We start from the raw sequence: 20,941 nt of genomic DNA, 5'->3' as shown, positions 1-20,941 counted from the left end.
TTATTGATGGTATAGTGACAGGGAAGGAGCGGCCATGTTTATTGATGGTATAGTGACAGCTGACAGGGAAGGAGAGGCCATGTTTATTGATGGTATAGTGACAGCTGACAGGGAAGGAGAGGCCATGTTTATTGATGGTATACTGACAGCTGACAGGGAAGGAGCGGCCATGTTTATTGATGGTATAGTGACAGGGAAGGAGCGGCCATGTTTATTGATGGTATAGTGACAGCTGACAGGGAAGGAGAGGCCATGTTTATTGATGGTATACTGACAGCTGACAGGGAAGGAGCGGCCATGTTTATTGATGGTATAGTGACAGGGAAGGAGTGGCCATGTTTATTGATGGTATAGTGACAGCTGACAGGGAAGGAGCGGCCATGTTTATTGATGGTATAGTGACAGGGAAGGAGTGGCCATGTTTATTGATGGTATAGTGACAGGGAAGGAGTGGCCATGTTTATTGATGGTATAGTGACAGGGAAGGAGTGGCCATGTTTATTGATGGTATAGTGACAGCTGACAGGGAAGGAGCGGCCATGTTTATTGATGGTATAGTGACAGGGAAGGAGTGGCCATGTTTATTGATGGTATAGTGACAGGGAAGGAGTGGCCATGTTTATTGATGGTATAGTGACAGCTGACAGGGAAGGAGCGGCCATGTTTATTGATGGTATAGTGACAGGGAAGGAGTGGCCATGTTTATTGATGGTATAGTGACAGCTGACAGGGAAGGAGAGGCCATGTTTATTGATGGTATAGTGACAGGGAAGGAGTGGCCATGTTTATTGATGGTATAGTGACAGGGAAGGAGTGGCCATGTTTATTGATGGTATAGTGACAGCTGACAGGGAAGGAGAGGCCATGTTTATTGATGGTATAGTGGCGGCCATATTTGTGTCTGGCAGGTGTCCGTGGCGGCCATGTTTGTGTCTGGCAGAGCTTTGAGGCGAGCCGTCTGTCATGGCCGCTTGCTGCCCCCTCACTGAAGACACGTTCAGCCGTTTCCCCTCACAGAGCAATGTGTACGGTCTGTCCGTGCTGCCCTGCCCCGGGGCCCCCGAGCTCCTGGCCGCCACCCTGAAAGGCAGAGTGACCAATTTCAAATACCAGGACCTAAGGGACCGCCTGCGGGCCGGAGCGCGGGAACTGCAATTCACTTATATACCAGGCACGTACCATTACCGGGAGTGGGGGGAACCGGGCATGTACCATTACTGTGAGAGAGAGGGGGAACTGGGCATGTACCATTACTGTGAGAGAGGGGGGAACTAGGCATGTACCATTACTGTGAGAGAGGGGGAACTAGGCATGTACCATTACTGTGAGAGAGAGGGGGGAACTGGGCATGTACCATTACTGTGTGAGGGAGAAAGAGGGGGGGGGAGAACTGGGCATGTTCCATTACTGTGAGAGAGGGGGGAACTGGGCATGTACCATTACTGGGGGTGGGAACCTGTATTATACCATTACCTGCAATACACTGTGTCCGCTACATAGCTGAAAAGGGACTTGCTTCCATCAAGCTCAGCCTTCCTCACATATGTTTTTGCTGTTGATCCAAGAGAAGGCAAAAACCCAGTATGAAGTGCTTCCAATTATGTAACAAACTAGGAAAACATTCCTTCTTGACCACAAAAAGTCAGATGTCTCCTTCATAGCTGATATGTTCCATTCCTTTTATCAATTTTGTAGCTTGTCTCTGCACCTTTTCTAGTGCCATGATATCCTTCTTTAGAACAGGTGCCCAAAACTGCACAGCATATTCAAGGTGTGGTCTTACCAGCGATTTAAAAAGAGGCAAAATTATATTTTCATCCTGAGAATTATTGGCCCTATTTACACATGACAAAACCTTACTGGCCTTAGCAACTGCAGATTGACATTACACATTTTTGCCTAGTTTGTTTCCAAATCCTTCTCTTGTGTTGTCTCTAATTCACTACCATTTCGGGTATAAGTGGCTGGTGCATTCTGTCACAAACTGTGTCCCCAACCCTGTTATGCTCACTGTCCCAGCCCACTTGCTTGCCTGCCTCTACAGGAACTATAATCCCTGTCCCTCGCCGGTGCTACCTAAGTGGAGATATCCACCAGAGAGAGACACAAGCCCTGGTAGACACTCTGGAGCTATGAGTCTGCTTCACAGCCGCAGAGTCCCGCTGGCCATCTGGAAGACCATACCAACCAATAGGAGAAGAAGATACCATTCAAAACGGTTTGCGCCCTTTCTCCCGATAGGCTGGCTCGAGTTAAAGAGCTCAGCTCGCTGATTGATCAAACTGGTTTGCGTCCTTTCTCCTGATAGTTAAAGGGATTAGTTTGGAACTCCTCCCCTCCCTGAGCGCTGATTGGTAGCCGCGTGGTTTGGCCACGAAATTTAAATCTATCGGACTAAACCAAGTGAGTCTGTGAAAGTATTTTCAGGTATGTACAGAGCCTCAAGCCCCTCGGGCTCTGTATATCCGATGGCTCTGCTGTTTGCAGGGATCATAGCTGGGACCAGGAGCTATTTGGGGATGTATTATGTGTGGGGTTGTTATATGTCTTTGCTATGTTTTGGGGTATTTACATGCTTTAGGTTCTATATGCTCAGTTGTGTTATGGGCGTACTGTGGGAGTGTTCCAGGGCGTGTTTGACTGTGTCCAGGTTTTGCATAAATTGGCTGTACCTTGACCCATTAAAACACATTCCTGGTGTACCCTTCCTCAAGTCTCGGCTGATGTTTGGGTAGCCAAGAGCTCTGACCACTGTTTAACTTGGGATTTGAGATACTTACAACGGATATACTCACCCGGAGTATAGGGGATCCGTTACACATTCTTTACTCCGAAGCGCATAAATTAGCATGTTTCTACATTAAGTTTAATTTGCAGTTTGAGTATGAAATGGTTTATTATTTGGTTGAATATTACGTTTATGACCTTTAGGGATATTTTTGTCACTTTCCAGAGCCATCAGTAGCCACAGCATGTTTCACTCATCGCAAGATACTACCTATGGAAGCTACTACAGTGTCCTCCATAGACATTAGTGTTGTACTCTCGTGGTAGATGATGAATCTCTAGGACAGGCCTATCTGTGGGGATCATGGGAGTTGTAGTTCAGCAACATCTTAAGGGGGGGAGGGGCGCAGGTTGGCCAGCCCTGCTCAAGGAGATAAGGATCAAAGATGTCAGAGCCTGTAGGGGACAGCATCATCTAAGTATAACTCGTCTGCACTGCACCCCATGGTGGCAATGTCCCTGTCAGATGACTTTGCAAATACCCCAGAAGGTGAAGGAACTGCATTAACCGCCTAGGCTAGGGTTTGACAAATTTGTTTGGAATCTAGGAGCCAGCTAAAACACTTAGGAGCCATTTAAAAAAATAAATAAATTTTTAAGGGACACTATATTCACCAGAACCACTACAGATGAATGTAGTTGTTCTGGTGCCTATAGCCTGTATCTGTAGCCTTTTGAATGCAAATGCTGCCTTTTAAGAGAAAATGCAGTGTTTACATTGCTGCCTACAAAGACCTCTAGTGACAGTCATTCAGACAGCCACTAGAGTCCTGTGGTGGCGCTGAATGTTACCCAATGGAGAACAGCGTAGCGTTGGGGAAAAAAGGTAAGTAAAAACACCAATCATGTGATCGGACGGGGGCAGGTACCTAAACATACACGCACCGACTGACAGACATACACGCACCGACTGACAGACATACACACGCACCGACTGACAGACATACACACGCACCGACTGACAGACATACACACGCACCGACTGACAGACATACACACGCACCGACTGACAGACATACACACGCACACACCGACTGACAGACATACACACGCACACACTGACTGACAGACATACACACGCACACACTGACTGACAGACATACACACGCACACACTGACTGACAGACATACACACGCACACACTGACTGACAGACATACACACACACACTTTTTCTAATACTCACACATTTATATTTTTAATTCTAATCCACCCACCTTTGGGAGAGCTGAGTGGACTTTCCCTGGGGTCCAGTGGGGCTGCTATTCCTGCAGCTCTTCTCTGCTCTCTCGCACTGTCTGCAGTGATGCCGGGGCCGGAATGACGTCATATTCGGCTCCATGCATCATTACACAGCGCGAGGGAGCAGAGAGGAGCTGCAGGAAGATCACTGCTCCCTCGCACACTAACCCAGCCTGCCACCTCCATACATCCCGCAGGCTACAAAGCTCCCTGGGCTGGCCGCCTTCATACCTCCCACGGGGGGGCAGCCGGCTACACAGCTTCCAGAGCGGGTAGGCCGCCGGCCACTTTAGGTAAAAGGCTGACAAATCCCTGATGCCAGGGCAAAATTTCTAGTCGCCATGGTGACCTGGCGCCTTGGATTTATTGGGCCCTTGCCAATGCCATTACACAATTCTTACCACAACATGTTTTCATGGAAATCTGAAAAAATGGTGCCAGAGTTTGTTTTACATTTTTAGTGCAATTTACTTTGAAAACTATTTTAGAATAATATTCCTGGTTTTACTCCCTGAAACAGTATTTCATATCAGTACATTTAAGAAAAACACGGAATGTATCCTTTTAAATGGGAATCAGCTCAATAGATACGATTTGCAGTAAAGGGACAACCAGGACCGTTGTTTAATGAAATGCTATCTTTACAGTTGATGCCGAAATTGTTTCCATTGACTCCTTCAGCAAATCTCCTCCAAAACGTGGCTTAGTTGTTGGGATAACTTTTATTAAGGTACGTTCTGATTCTAAATACTGCTTTGGCATGCCTTCTGTCTGTGTCACCCTGCAGTGGGAGGAACAGACTCAGCGTCCCATAGCTTCTTCTGTCTGTGTCACCCTGCAGTGGGAGGGACAGACTCCGTGTCCCATAGCTCCTCCTGTCTGTGTCACCCTGCAGTGGGAGGGACAGACTCCGTGTCCCATAGCTCCTTCTGTCTGTGTCACCCTGCAGTGGGAGGGACAGACTGTGTGTCCCATAGCTCCTTCTGTCTGTGTCACCCTGCAGTGGGAGGGACAGACTGTGTGTCCCATAGCTCCTTCTGTCTGTGTCACCCTGCAGTGGGAGGGACAGACTCCGTGTCCCATAGCTCCTTCTGTCTGTGTCACCCTGCAGTGGGAGGGACAGACTCAGCGTCCCATAGCTCCTTCTGTCTGTGTCACCCTGCAGTGGGAGGGACAGACTGTGTCCCATAATTCTTTATGTATTTTGCCTTCTTGTTCCTCAGGACTCTGGAGATAAAGCAAGCCCGTTCCTGAATATTTACTGTGACTATGAACCAGGATGTGAATATAATCTGGATTCTATTGCTCGTAAGAAAGTTACATTTGACTGTTTTTACTTCTTTTCTGATGGGAGAAACCCCTTAAGGACGGCGAGCGTTCTATGCCATCCTTTTTTGGGTGGCTCTAAACGCTGGAGGGCGGCATAGAATGTCCCCACCGTCCTTTGTACTCACTGGGTCCCTGCCAATCCCACACCCGCGGTCGCGATCCTGGGGTCTGCCTGGAAGCTCAGACAGCCCCCCTCTGCACGATCCGGCCCTCCAGTGTCATGTGATTGCAGGGTCCTTGGCTTATGCAGTGCCTGCAGGGGGACTGCACAAGCTCTCAGGCAGTCCCCCTAGTGCCTGGAAAAAAGTTTTCAAAGTTAATAAAAGTGGTTAAAAAGTTTTAAGCAAATAAAAGTACTTGGATCATATATAATTGAAAAAAGATCTTGCTCTCCATATATAAAGTAACTTGCTCGGTATTCGTCAAGCCAAATGCATAGAAGATACTCCAGATAGTACTCTCTGGACATGTCAAAAAAATAAAACTTTGCTTTTAATTAGTTTTCCATAAAACATCAAAGTTTCAGTTTGTTACACACAAGCTTTAACCAGTCCTGGTGAAAGTTTGTGCTTAAGACTTGAGAAAGGGAGGTTCTCACGAAAGCTTGTTATTAAAAAGTTCTGTTAGTCCAATAAAAAAAGGTATTACAAGATACAAATGTTTTCTGTTTTTTACATCTACATCACTGAACTAATACGGCTACAATCTCTACATATATATATGATCTAAGTACTTTTATATACACATACATTAACCATTATTGTAAGTATATTCATGTCGCTTTAACCCCTGTATCACAACTCAGCTTTGAATTCTTTGTGTTGTCTTGCTCAGAAATGCTTCAGATTTGAGAAAGGGAGATTTTAGCGAAAGATTGTCACTAAAAAATTCTGTTAGTCCAATAAAAATGGTATTACAAGATACAAATTTTATCTGTTTTTTACATCTATATAATTATATACAAAATAAAAATAATCTATAAATTTAAAGAAAATAAATAATTTAAAAACATTTTTTTTTTTAAATGTATATACCGGTTTCAATTTGTTTGAACTGTATTTTGATATTAATATACATATATATTTAATTCAAAATGCATTTAGAATGTCGTTATAAATACATATATGTATGTGTATATATATATATATATATATTATTTATATAGCTATATATAAATACAAATAATTTAAAAAAAATGATATATATTTAAATTCTACAAATATATTTATATAATATTTTTGCAAAATTAAGTAATTTTATTAATTACAATCTGAGGGACCTGCCCAACAACCCAGGCAGAAAGTCCAGAGACTTTGGCAGTGAAACTGACATTTTTTTTTTTGCATTTTTCACATACAAACTGTACTTTCACTGACGATATAATTGAAATTATACGTTTTACTATTTTGAAACACTAATATTTGTGTTCAGAGAAGTCTCCTAAGTATAACAGTACCCCCCCATGTACAGGTTTTATGGTGTTTTCAAAAGTTACTGAATCAAATATAAGACTTGAATTTCCTTTTTTTCACATTGAAATTTGCCCGATTGGTTATGATGCCTTTGAGACCGTATGGTAGCCCAGGAATGAGATTTACCCCCATGATGGCATACCATTTGCAATAGTAGACAACCCAAGATATTGCAAATGGGCTATGACCAGTCTTTTTTAGTAACCACTTAGTCACAAACACTGGCCAAAATTAGCGTTCAAATGAGTTTTTTGCATTTTTCACAAACAAATATGTGTGCCTGCGGTCTATATGTGTGGTGTTGTGAAGTAGTTATTGTGCCTGCGGTCTGTTTGTGCAGTGTTTTGCTGGGAAACGCTGCACATACAGAGTTTAAACCACCTCCGGAAATGTAATTGGGACATTATTAGCCGGCTCGGAAATAGTTATTGTGATTTCTGTGGAAATTTGGCATCTATTGTCAGTATACACATCATGCTGGCAACAGAAAGCCACTGGCAGCATTGCCCCCTATCCAGGCCCCCTGTCCTGCTGATACATCAATGTTGGCAAGGAGAGCAGCCATCTTGCTGTTACTGGATTGAGTGTTTTCCCCCAATTTTGTGTACAACCATCACCCTGTTTTTATTCTTGCAGAGAGTTGCCTGAACTTGGAGCTGAAATTCACCCCCTTCCAGCTGTGCCATGTGGAGTGAGTGCCATAATCTGTACATATAGAATGAGTGTAATCAGCCACGGGAGAGTTATGGCAAAGGAGGCTGGGGAATCAGGGGAGTGAGAACTGGACAGATATGGTAAACCGTATGGATAGCCATATGGAGAGGGAGAGGTAAATATGATGGATAGCCATATGTAGAGGGAGAGGTAAATATGATGGATAGCCATATGGAGAGGGAGAGGTAAATATGATGGATAGCCATATGGAGAGGGAGAGGTAAATATGATGGATAGCCATATGGAGAGGGAGAGGTAAATATGATGGATAGCCATATGTAGAGGGAGAGGTAAATATGATGGATAGCCATATGTAGAGGGAGAGGTAAATATGGTAGATAGCCATATGTAGAGGGAGAGGTAAATATGGTAGATAGCCATATGTAGAGGGAGAGGTAAATATGGTAGATAGCCATATGTAGAGGGAGAGGTAAATATGGTAGATAGCCATATGTAGAGGGAGAGGTAAATATGGTAGATAGCCATATGTAGAGGGAGAGGTAAATATGGTAGATAGCCATATGTAGAGGGAGAGGTAAATATGGTAGATAGCCATATGTAGAGGGAGAGGTAAATATGGTAGATAGCCATATGTAGAGGGAGAGGTAAATATGGTAGATAGCCATATGTAGAGGGAGAGGTAAATATGGTAGATAGCCATATGTAGAGGGAGAGGTAAATATGGTAGATAGCCATATGTAGAGGGAGAGGTAAATATGGTAGATAGCCATATGTAGAGGGAGAGGTAAATATGGTAGATAGCCATATGTAGAGGGAGAGGTAAATATGGTAGATAGCCATATGTAGAGGGAGAGGTAAATATGGTAGATAGCCATATGTAGAGGGAGAGGTAAATATGGTAGATAGCCATATGTAGAGGGAGAGGTAAATATGGTAGATAGCCATATGTAGAGGGAGAGGTAAATATGGTAGATAGCCATATGTAGAGGGAGAGGTAAATATGGTAGATAGCCATATGTAGAGGGAGAGGTAAATATGGTAGATAGCCATATGTAGAGGGAGAGGTAAATATGGTAGATAGCCATATGTAGAGGGAGAGGTAAATATGGTAGATAGCCATATGTAGAGGGAGAGGTAAATATGGTAGATAGCCATATGTAGAGGGAGAGGTAAATATGGTAGATAGCCATATGTAGAGGGAGAGGTAAATATGGTAGATAGCCATATGTAGAGGGAGAGGTAAATATGGTAGATAGCCATATGTAGAGGGAGAGGTAAATATGGTAGATAGCCATATGTAGAGGGAGAGGTAAATATGGTAGATAGCCATATGTAGAGGGAGAGGTAAATATGGTAGATAGCCATATGTAGAGGGAGAGGTAAATATGGTAGATAGCCATATGTAGAGGGAGAGGTAAATATGGTGGATAGCCATATGTAGAGGGAGAGGTAAATATGGTGGATAGCCATATGGAGAGTGTTACAGTAATATGGAAAGGTAAATATGGTGGATAGCCATATGGAGAGGTAAATATGGTGGATAGCCATATGGAGAGGTAAATATGGTGGATAGCCATATGTAGAGGGAGAGGTAAATATGGTAGATAGCCATATGTAGAGGGATAGGTAAATATGGTGGATAGCCATATGTAGAGGGAGAGGTAAATATGGTGGATAGCCATATGGAGAGTGTTACAGTAATATGGAAAGGTAAATATGGTGGATAGCCATATGGAGAGGTAAATATGGTGGATAGCCATATGGAGAGGTAAATATGGTGGATAGCCATATGGAGAGTGTTACAGTAATTATGGTAGATGGCCATAGGGAGAGTGTTACAGTAATTATGGTAGATGGCCATAGGGAGAGTGTTACAGTAATTATGGTATATAGTCATAGGGAGAGTGTTACAGTAATTATGGTAGCTAGCCATAGGGAGAGTGTTACAGTAATTATGGTAGATGGCCATAGGGAGAGTGTTACAGTAATTATGGTAGATGGCCATAGGGAGAGTGTTACAGTAATTATGGTAGATGGCCATAGGGAGAGTGTTACAGTAATTATGGTAGATGGCCGTAGGGAGAGTGTTACAGTAATTATGGTAGATGGCCATAGGGAGAGTGTTACAGTAATTATGGTAGCTAGCCATAGGGAGAGTGTTACGGTAATTATGGTAGCTAGCCATAGGGAGAGTGTTACAGTAATTATGGTAGATGGCCATAGGGAGAGTGTTACAGTAATTATGGTAGATGGCCGTAGGGAGAGTGTTACAGTAATTATGGTAGATGGCCATAGGGAGAGTGTTACAGTAATTATGGTAGCTAGCCATAGGGAGAGTGTTACGGTAATTATGGTAGCTAGCCATAGGGAGAGTGTTACAGTAATTATGGTAGATGGCCATAGGGAGAGTGTTACAGTAATTATGGTAGATGGCCGTAGGGAGAGTGTTACAGTAATTATGGTAGATAGCCATAGGGAGAGTGTTACAGTAATTATGGTAGATGGCCATAGGGAGAGTGTTACAGTAATTATGGTAGCTAGCCATAGGGAGAGTGTTACAGTAATTATGGTAGATGGCCATAGGGAGAGTGTTACAGTAATTATGGTAGATGGCCGTAGGGAGAGTGTTACAGTAATTATGGTAGATGGCCATAGGGAGAGTGTTACAGTAATTATGGTAGCTAGCCATAGGGAGAGTGTTACGGTAATTATGGTAGATGGCCATAGGGAGAGTGTTACGGTAATTATGGTAGATAGCCATAGGGAGAGTTTTACGGTAATTTTTTTTCTAAAGTTTGCTATTTCCAAGTGAATTGACAGCAATTCCAGATTAGTTAAGGAGTGTGAGCCTCTAAAAGGTAGATGACATCCGGGCTGATAAGTAAAACATGGGAAGGATTTATCAAAGTGTCAGGATCTGGAGATTGGAACACATATCAAAGTGGAACTACCCCAAGGCACGGCCTGCCGAATGCTCGGCTTTCTATGGTTTGTAGGACTCTCCAGGTGGGGACAGTTTGATAAATCTCCCTTCAGCCAGTTTAAAGGAGATTTGCTGTAATGCCACATATCTCGTTTATATATCATAGAAACTATAATTTCTTTTATATGTGAAAACCTATTTATAAAAGACTTAAAAAAAAAGAAATGTTGATAATATTTAATTAGAATTTTCATTTTTGCAACAAAGTAGTAGGTATGAGAAAGGGACACGCAGGTCCTCAGCTATAGTTATAAGTAGAAAGAAAAGTTGATTTTGATTTTGTTAGCCACACAGGGCATAAACAGGAATGGGGACACACAGGTTTTTTATCAGAGCCATAAATTAACATATCCGTTAAATCAGGTAAACCTTGTGAATAGTGAGCACCCTGGAGTCCTGAGAGGGCGGAAGTAAACCGGACGCCTTCCCATTATAAATGTATTTTTATCTCACAGGATTCAGGATGGAGACAATCAGGAGACTGTGTTTTTACTGGGCGGCAATGATCAGTGTATCCACCTTTACAAAGAGGTAACATATTGTTTATATAGATAATGTATTGAAAACCTTAAAACAAAATAATTAAATATATTAAAATAATGAGAAATGCAAGCCTTTTGCTTAAAGGGTCTTGAGCAGGGACCTTCTCAGCCTAATATGGTCTATAGGGCACTAGGAAAAAGGCCCCCCCCCCCCCCCCCCTTTGCAGATTAAACTACAGAAATAGTGTTCACTTACCTGGAAACCAGCGCAGGGCGAACCTCCTGATATCCATACCTCCATCTGACCTCGCATAGAGTACACACAGAGATGCCAATGTCACGTGTGCTGGGGTGTAACAAGCCCCTAGCACACAACTAACCACGGCCACTTCCAGTATATACGCAGAATAAAATAGAGAGAGTGTAAGCGTCACAAAAATGGGGCAGCAACCCTTTAAGGGAAGCCCTCAAGAACCCTTAGAATACAACAGAAAATAAAAACAGAGATAAGGGCTGCGCCAAATAGCGACCGCTTCCAGTATATACGCAGCCATACCGGCCGCTTCCAGTATATACGCAGCCATACCTGCCGCTTCCAGTATATACGCAGCCATACCTGCTGCTTCCAGTATATACGCAGCCATACCGGCCGCTTCCAGTATATACACAGCCATACCTGCCGCTTCCAGTATATACGCAGCCATACCGGCCGCTTCCAGTATATACGCAGCCATACCGGCCGCTTCCAGTATATACGCAGCCATACCTGCCGCTTCCAGTATATACGCAGCCATACCTGCCGCTTCCAGTATATACGCAGCCATACCTGCCGCTTCCAGTATATACGCAGCCATACCGGCCGCTTCCAGTATATACGCAGCCATACCGGCCGCTACGAGTATATACGCAGCCATACCGGCCGCTACGAGTATATACGCAGCCATACCGGCCGCTTCCAGTATATACGCAGCCATACCTGCCGCTTCCAGTATATACGCAGCCATACCTGCCGCTTCCAGTATATACACAGCCATACCTGCCGCTTCCAGTATATACGCAGCCATACCGGCCGCTTCCAGTATATACGCAGCCATACCTGCCGCTTCCAGTATATACACAGCCATACCTGCCGCTTCCAGTATATACGCAGCCATACCGGCCGCTACGAGTATATACGCAGCCATACCGGCCGCTTCCAGTATATACACAGCCATACCTGCCGCTTCCAGTATATATGCAGCCATACCTGCCGCTTCCAGTATATACGCAACCATACCTGCCGCTTCCAGTATATACGCAGCCATACCGGCCGCTACGAGTATATACGCAGCCATACCTGCCGCTTCCAGTATATACTCAGCCATACCTGCCGCTTCCAGTATATACGCAGCCATACCTGCCGCTTCCAGTATATACGCAGCCATACCGGCCGCTTCCAGTATATACACAGCCATACCTGCCGCTTCCAGTATATACGCAGCCATACCGGCCACTTCCAGTATATACGCAGCCATACCGGCCGCTTCCAGTATATATGCAGCCATACCTGCCGCTTCCAGTATATATGCAGCCATACCTGCCGCTTCCAGTATATACGCAGCCATACCTGCCGCTTCCAGTATATACGCAGCCATACCTGCCGCTTCCAGTATATATGCAGCCATACCTGCCGCTTCCAGTATACACGCAGCCATACCTGCCGCTTCCAGTATATACACAGCCATACCTGCCGCTTCCAGTATATACACAGCCATACCTGCCGCTTCCAGTATATACGCAGCCATACCTGCCGCTTCCAGTATATACACAGCCATACCTGCCGCTTCCAGTATATACGCAGCCATACCGGCCACTTCCAGTATATACACAGCCATACCTGCCGCTTCCAGTATATACGCAGCCATACCGGCCGCTTCCAGTATATATGCAGCCATACCTGCCGCTTCCAGTATATACGCAGCCATACCTGCCGCTTCCAGTATATACGCAGCCATACCGGCCGCTACGAGTATATACGCAGCCATACCTGCCGCTTCCAGTATATACACAGCCATACCTGCCGCTTCCAGTATATACGCAGCCATACCTGCCGCTTCCAGTATATACGCAGCCATACCTGCCGCTTCCAGTATATACGCAGCCATACCTGCCGCTTCCAGTATATACGCAGCCATACCTGCCGCTTCCAGTATATACGCAGCCATACCTGCCGCTTCCAGTATATACGCAGCCATACCTGCCGCTTCCAGTATATATGCAGCCATACCGGCCGCTACGAGTATATACGCAGCCATACCGGCCACTTCCAGTATATATGCAGCCATACCTGCCGCTTCCAGTATATACGCAGCCATACCGGCCGCTACGAGTATATACGCAGCCATACCGGCCGCTTCCAGTATATACGCAGCCATACCTGCCGCTTCCAGTATATACGCAGCCATACCGCGGCCGCTTCCAGTATATACGCAGCCATACCTGCCGCTTCCAGTATATACGCAGCCATACCTGCCGCTTCCAGTATATACGCAGCCATACCTGCCGCTTCCAGTATATATGCAGCCATACCGCGGCCGCTTCCAGTATATACGCAGCCATACCACGGCCGCTATCTGTTTATACGCAGCCATACCGCGGCCGCTATCTGTTTATACGCAGCCATACCACGGCCGCTATCTGTTTATACGCAGCCATACCGCGCCCGCTATCTGTTTATACGCAGCCATACCGCGGCCGCTATCTGTTTATACGCAGCCATACCGCGGCCGCTATCTGTTTATACGCAGCCATACCGCGGCCGCTATCGGTTTATACGCAGCCATACCGCGGCCGCTATCGGTTTATACGCAGCCATACCGCGCCCGCTATCGGTTTATATGCAGCCATAGCGCGGCCGCTATCTGTTTTCATAAGTAAATTGTATTTTCTTTATGTATTTAGGCCTAAAATGTGCAATTCTCGAATCCATTCTCCCAAATTCCCAGTATTGGTGAATAAGCCCCATTATGTGACATACGAATAACGCTTTTAGAGCAAGTACACGCTTATTTTTATCACGTATTAGTTAACCCTGTTTGCTGGTTTTCTTTTGCTAAACTTGTTCACAGTTATAGTACTAATTATGCAAACTATGGCCACCCACAGAACGAGGGTCTGCACCAGTTTGAAGAGCAATCCGTGGAAAATCTCTTCCCAGAGCTGAAAGATCTCCCAAGCAAGTAAGATTAACTTATCTCTCAATACACAATCCATCCCATGTTCTATGACCCCCGAATCCAGATCCAAGCCTGATTCTCCATCCCATGTTCTATGACCCCCAAACCCAGATCCAAGCCTGATTCTCCACCCCATGTTATGACCCCCGAACCCAGATCCAAGCCCCTTTCTCCATCCCATTTTCTATGACCCCCGAACCCAGATCCAAGCCTGATTCTCTGTCCCATGTTACATGACCCCCAAACCCAGATCCAAGCCTGATTCTCCATCCCATGTTATGACTCCCGAATCCAGATCCAAGACTGATTCTCTATCCCATGTTATGACCCCCGAATCCAGATCCAAGCCTGATTCTCCATCCCATGTTATATGACTCCCGAATCCAGATCCAAGCCTGATCTCCATCCCATGTTCTATGACCTCCGAATCCAGATCCAAGCCCGATTCTCCACCCCATGTTATGACCCCCGAACCCAGATCCAAGCCTTATTCTCCATCCCATGTTCCATGACCCCCGAACCCAGATCCTAGCCTGATTCTCCATCCCATGTTATATGACCCCCAAATCCAGATCAAGCTCTGTAGACTTTATCCAACAATATATATCTCACAATTCCCGATCCAACAACCAAGGCTCCGTCCCACCTTATATAACACCAGCACCTCTGTATGTTGCAGTGTTACATGGCTCAGTGTTTACAATATCCCAGACACTCAGCGTCGTGTTACCGCCTATGGCTGTCAGAGTGGATACACCTGCGTTGCCCACGTGGACCAGGGTCAGAGAGGTGAGGTACTTGTCTGCACGTGGCATTAATAAAACATAGCACCATAACCACTAAAGCCTGCTGTACTAAGTTACATTTTAAGGAGTGACCTGGTGTCTCCTCAATGTAAGGCTGCTTCGTGCCTCTCCTTTACTGGTGTGGAAAGCTGGAATCTCCTGCTGTGAGCTTCTGCTAACTTGTCTGAACTAAGTCCTGCAATGCAGGGTCAGCTTTTAGGCTGAGCGTGAGCAAATGGCTCCCCGACAATGAGCTAATCTCCGCACTGCCAGGTTTAGCGCAGGCAGAGAGTTTCCTGAGCTAAAGCTGCAGGAAAGAAAGGAATGGGGCCAGGCAGACCCCAGAGAAAAAAAAAATCAAACCACTTGCTAAGTTGGACTCCTTACAAGGTGGGGGGAGGGGTGGCAGGCGCATTATAGTGGTTATGGTGCTTTAACATGCCTGGGTTTATCTCTTCAGTGGTTTTGCAGAGCTGGTCGTTACAGCAGGATGGACCCCTATCTAAAGTCCTCATCTTCAGCATGCCCAGTGCCCATGGCCAAGGAGGGGAGGAGTGTTTGGAGGAAGGTGAGAGTACAGTCATGGGGAATTTATATTGTCATGATTTTTAATTTGTTACTTATTCTGTGTTTTTCATCTATAGGTTTTCCTGAAAGACAGAACTTCAAAGACGAATACAATATCCTGGTAACTAGCACCATCGAGCTGTCTGTAGTATACAGGTCAGTCATCTTCTCTCTCTCTGTCTCATTTAGCGAATAAATGATTTTATTTATTTGTTTTATTTACTGTCCCATTGCAGAGTAACACAGACAGAAGGACCTATGGGACACACAGTCTGTCCCTCCCACTGCAGGGTGACACAGACAGATGGCGCTATGGGACACGGAGTCTGTCCCTCCCACTGCAGGGTGACACAGACAGAAGGGAGCCATGGGACACAAAGTTTGTCCCTCCCACTGCAGGGTAACACAGACAGAAGGAGCTATGGGACACGGAGTCTGTCCCTCCCACTGCAGGGTGACACAGACAGAAGGAGCTATGGGACACAGAGTCTGTCCCTCCCACTGCAGGGTGACACAGACAGAAGGGAGCTATGGGATACGGAGTTTGTCCCTCCCACTGCAGGGTGACACAGACATAAAGGAGCTATGGGACACGGAGTCTGTCCCTCCCACTGCAGGGTGACACAGACAGAAGGAGCTATGGGACACACAGTCTCTCCCTCCCACTGCATGGTGACACAGACAGAAGGAGCTATGGGACACACAGTCTCTCCCTCCCACTGCATGGTGACACAGACAGAAGGAGCTATGGGACACACAGTCTGTCCCTCCCACTGCATGGTGACACAGACAGAAGGAGCTATGGGACACACAGTCTGTCCCTCCCACTGCAGGGTGACACAGACAGAAGGAGCTATGGGACACAGAGTCTGTCCCTCCCACTGCAGGGTGACATAGACAGAAGGAGCTATGGGACACAGAGTCTGTCCCTTCCACTGCAGGGTGACACAGACAGAAGGAGCTATGGGACACGGAGTCTGTCCCTTCCACTGCAGGGTGACACAGACAGAAGAAGCTATGGGACACTGAGTCTGTCCCTCCCACTGCAGGGTGACACAGACAGAAGGAGCTATGGGACATGGAGTCTGTCCCTCCCACTGCAGGGTGACACAGACAGAAGGAGCTATGGGACACAGTCTGTCCCTCCCACTGCCGATTGATCTGGTGTTTTTGATTCTATCTCAGAAACGTCTTACATAATGGTCTGCAGGATCAGTTACTTTTGCCGGACAGTGATAAGTTTGACAGCGTTCTGTGTGCAGTGACGGCTGATGTAGATTTTGATGGTGAGCTGGAAATCCTGTTGGGGACCTACGGACAGGTAAATCCAATAAGCAAGCGACATGTATTCTGTAGAAAGCTGAAAGCAAATGAATTTCACCATAAGTAAGATGGACACAGAGCACTCATAGTTTATCTGCCCTTTATTCTCAAATGCCATCAGTCTTCCATTCTGTGTAATTACCTTCCTACCCTCACACCAAGTGCACGTCCTGACGCTCTCTTTACCCCTTATCTAATTATTCTTCATCGCTACCACCAGGAGCTGCTGTGTTACAAGTACGTGGAAGGACCGGACCTGGGAGGTCAGTTCCAGCTGCTTTGGCAAAGAAGTTTTCCCAGTCCACTGCTCTGCATGGCACACGTGGATCTCACATGTGACGGACTGGGTGAGCTGGCCATCATCTGCTTAAAAGGACTTCATATCCTACAGGTAACATCCTTCCAAGCCCTCGTTTTTATTCCCACATCGATACTGAGATTGATTTATCACTAACTGTAATACACTCCGTACAGTGCAGCATGACATTCTCTCTCTCTCCCTTTGTACAGTGCACAGCGTAACATTCTCTCTATATACAGCGCACAGCGTAACATTCTCTCTATATACAGTGCACAGCGTAACATTCTCTCTATATACAGTGCACAGCGTAACATTCTCTCTATATACAGTGTAGAGCGTAACATTCTCTCTATATACAGCGCAGAGCGTAACATTCTCTCTATATACAGTGCAGAGCATAACATTCTCTCTATATACAGTGCAGAGCGTAACATTCTCTCTATATACAGTGCAGAGCGTAACATTCTCTCTATATACAGTGCAGAGCGTAACATTCTCTCTATATACAGCGCAGAGCGTAACATTCTCTCTATATACAGCGCAGAGCGTAACATTCTCTCTATATACAGTGCAGAGCGTAACATTCTCTCTATATACAGTGCAGAGCGTAACATTCTCTCTATATACAGTGCAGAGCGTAACATTCTCTCTATATACAGCGCAGAGCGTAACATTCTCTCTATATACAGCGCAGAGCGTAACATTCTCTCTATATATAGTGCAGAGCGTAACATTCTCTCTCTCCGGACAGCGCAGAGCGTAACATTCTCTCTCTCCGGACAGCGCAGAGCGTAACATTCTCTCTCTCTCTCCGGACAGCGCAGAGCGTAACATTCTCTCTCTCTCTCTCTCTCTCTCTGTACAGCGCAGAGCGTAACATTCTCTCTCTCTCTCTCTCTCTCTCTCTGTACAGCGCAGAGCGTAACATTCTCTCTCTCTCTCTCTCTCTCCGGACAGCGCAGAGTGTAACATTCTCTCTCTCTCTCTCTCTCCGGACAGCGCAAGTGTAACATTCTCTCTCTCTCTCTCTCTCTCTCTCTCCGGACAGCGCAGAGTGTAACATTCTCTCTCTCTCTCTCTCCGGACAGCGCAGAGCTGCTTTCTCTCTGTCTCCGGACAGCGCAGAGCTGCTTTCTCTCTGTCTCCGGACAGCGCAGAGCTGCTTTCTCTCTGTCTCCGGACAGCGCAGAGCTGCTTTCTCTCTGTCTCCGGACAGCGCAGAGCTGCTTTCTCTCTGTCTCCGGACAGCGCAGAGCTGCTTTCTCTCTGTCTCCGGACAGCGCAGAGCTGCTTTCTCTCTGTCTCCGGACAGCGCAGAGCTGCTTTCTCTCTGTCTCCGGACAGCGCAGAGCTGCTTTCTCTCTGTCTCCGGACAGCGCAGAGCTGCTTTCTCTCTGTCTCCGGACAGCGCAGAGCTGCTTTCTCTCTTTCTCCGGACAGCGCAGAGCGGCTTTCTCTCTGTCTCCGGACAGCGCAGAGCGGCTTTCTCTCTGTCTCCGGACAGCGCAGAGCTGCTTTCTCTCTGTCTCCGGACAGCGCAGAGCTGCTTTCTCTCTGTCTCCGGACAGCGCAGAGCTGCTTTCTCTCTGTCTCCGGACAGCGCAGAGCTGCTTTCTCTCTGTCTCCGGACAGCGCAGAGCTGCTTTCTCTCTGTCTCCGGACAGCGCAGAGCTGCTTTCTCTCTGTCTCCGGACAGCGCAGAGCTGCTTTCTCTCTGTCTCCGGACAGCGCAGAGCTGCTTTCTCTCTGTCTCCGGACAGCGCAGAGCTGCTTTCTCTCTGTCTCCGGACAGCGCAGAGCTGCTTTCTCTCTGTCTCCGGACAGCGCAGAGCTGCTTTCTCTCTGTCTCCGGACAGCGCAGAGCTGCTTTCTCTCTGTCTCCGGACAGCGCAGAGCTGCTTTCTCTCTGTCTCCGGACAGCGCAGAGCTGCTTTCTCTCTGTCTCCGGACAGCGCAGAGCTGCTTTCTCTCTGTCTCCGGACAGCGCAGAGCTGCTTTCTCTCTGTCTCCGGACAGCGCAGAGCTGCTTTCTCTCTGTCTCCGGACAGCGCAGAGCGGCTTTCTCTCTGTCTCCGGACAGCGCAGTGCGGCTTTCTCTCTGTCTCCGGACAGCGCAGTGCGGCTTTCTCTCTGTCTCCGGACAGCGCAGTGCGGCTTTCTCTCTGTCTCCGGACAGCGCAGTGCGGCTTTCTCTCTGTCTCCGGACAGCGCAGTGCGGCTTTCTCTCTCTCTCCGTACAGCGCAGTGCGGCTTTTTCTCTCTCTCCGTACAGCGCAGTGCGTCTCTCTCTCCGTACAGCACAGTGTGACATTCTCTCTCTCCCCAAACAGCACAGCCTCACACAGACCGCACAATGTTTCCTGAAACGCCTCCAGCACAAGATTAATACATCAAAACGTTTGTGGCCATCGGAGGAAGTGGATGCAGAGTGGGCCCAGGAGGTGGCACATGAATGAGAACTGATAAGTTCATTGCTACACCTCCGAGTGTTGCTGGAGAATAGGTCTCTCCCTCTGAGCTGAGCTGAGATGAGAATGAAAATATTCTGGACAATTTCTGCATTTTCCATGAAAGGATTTCATGATGTGGGATGTAAAAGGAGCTGAATATTAATGGACTTTTAATATATGCGGAAAAAGAATGTCCAGGACGGGTTCGTTGGGCCTGAAATATGCTGGAAATGCTTGTGCAGTCACTGGCCAATGAAATGAGTAGCAGCTGCGCTAGATTTGAGATCAATGCACCTTGAATTGTGGTCCAGCGTTCAGAACGCATCATTTCATGTTGTTACTGTGAGAATCTGAATAAATTCTTGAGACTACAAAGCCCGATAATGACCATGTATGCGATTCTAAGTTTAATAAATGCTATTGTCAGTGTTGTGTTCTGGAATTATTTCTGCACAGAGCTGTGTTACCTCTTTTGTCCTACAGTAGATATTTCGGTCCCGTCTAGTCCCCTACGCTCTGCCCAAATGTCTATCCTCTGTTCGAACTCCCGTCTCTGATGCCTACAAGACTTCTCTAGGAGTGCATCGTTCCTGTGGAGCTGCCTTCCCCACTCTTAGACTTTCACCCAGTCTACATTCCTTAAAAACATCATTGAAAACTATTTCAGGAACGCCTATCAATTAAACTATAAAAACAAAACAACAACAAAAGTAAGCCCTCAGTAAATATTTTTCTAGCAACTTCCATTTCTACACTTCCCTTACCTTTTGTGTCACTATACCTCACTCCCTCTAACATGTAAACTCACTGAGGAGGCCCTCAATCCCTCTGTTACTGTGTCACTATACCCCACTCCCTCTAACATGTAAGCTCACTGAGCAGGGCCCTCAATCCCTCTGTTACTGTGTCATTATACCCCACTCCCTCTAACATGTAAACTCACTGAGCAGGGCCTCAATCCCTTTGTTACTGTGTCACTATACCCCCACCACTCCCTCTAACATGTAAACTCACTGAGCAGGGCCCTCAATCCCTCTGTTACTGTGACACTATACCCCACTCCCTCTAACATGTAAACTCACTGAGCAGGGCCCTCAATCCCTCTGTTACTGTGTCACTATACCCCACTCCCTCTAGCATGTAAACTCACTGAGCAGGCCCCCAATCCCTCTGTTACTGTGTCACTATACTCCACTCCCTCTAACATGTAAACTCACTGAGCAGGGCCTCAATCCCTCTGTTACTGTGTCACTATACCCCACTCCCTCTAACATGTAAACTCACTGAGCAGGGCCTCAATCCCTTTGTTACTGTGTCACTATACCCCACTC

The 20,941-nt window shown here is 46.5% G+C and overlaps 1 protein-coding gene across 1 annotated transcript; it reads left to right on the top strand.

The window, feature by feature from the left end:
• Nucleotides 1-846: 846 nt before the first annotated feature.
• KPTN (kaptin, actin binding protein) lies at nt 847-20,039 on the top strand. The gene is made up of 13 exons (XM_063431278.1): nt 847-908; nt 941-1,171; nt 4,676-4,758; nt 5,252-5,336; nt 7,466-7,520; nt 10,943-11,018; nt 14,114-14,187; nt 14,864-14,973; nt 15,430-15,537; nt 15,614-15,692; nt 16,722-16,857; nt 17,080-17,250; nt 19,491-20,039. Exons 2-13 carry the CDS (start codon nt 964-966, stop codon nt 19,614-19,616), a joined length of 1,311 nt encoding a protein of 436 aa, XP_063287348.1. The 5' UTR covers nt 847-908; nt 941-963; the 3' UTR covers nt 19,617-20,039.
• Nucleotides 20,040-20,941: the final 902 nt, after the last annotated feature.

This window comes from Pelobates fuscus, chromosome 9 (genome assembly GCF_036172605.1).
Source record: "Pelobates fuscus isolate aPelFus1 chromosome 9, aPelFus1.pri, whole genome shotgun sequence".
Classification (NCBI taxonomy): domain Eukaryota; kingdom Metazoa; phylum Chordata; class Amphibia; order Anura; family Pelobatidae; genus Pelobates; species Pelobates fuscus.
Note: the sequence above shows the minus strand (reverse complement) of the source record. Positions and strands in the feature narration are given on the sequence as shown.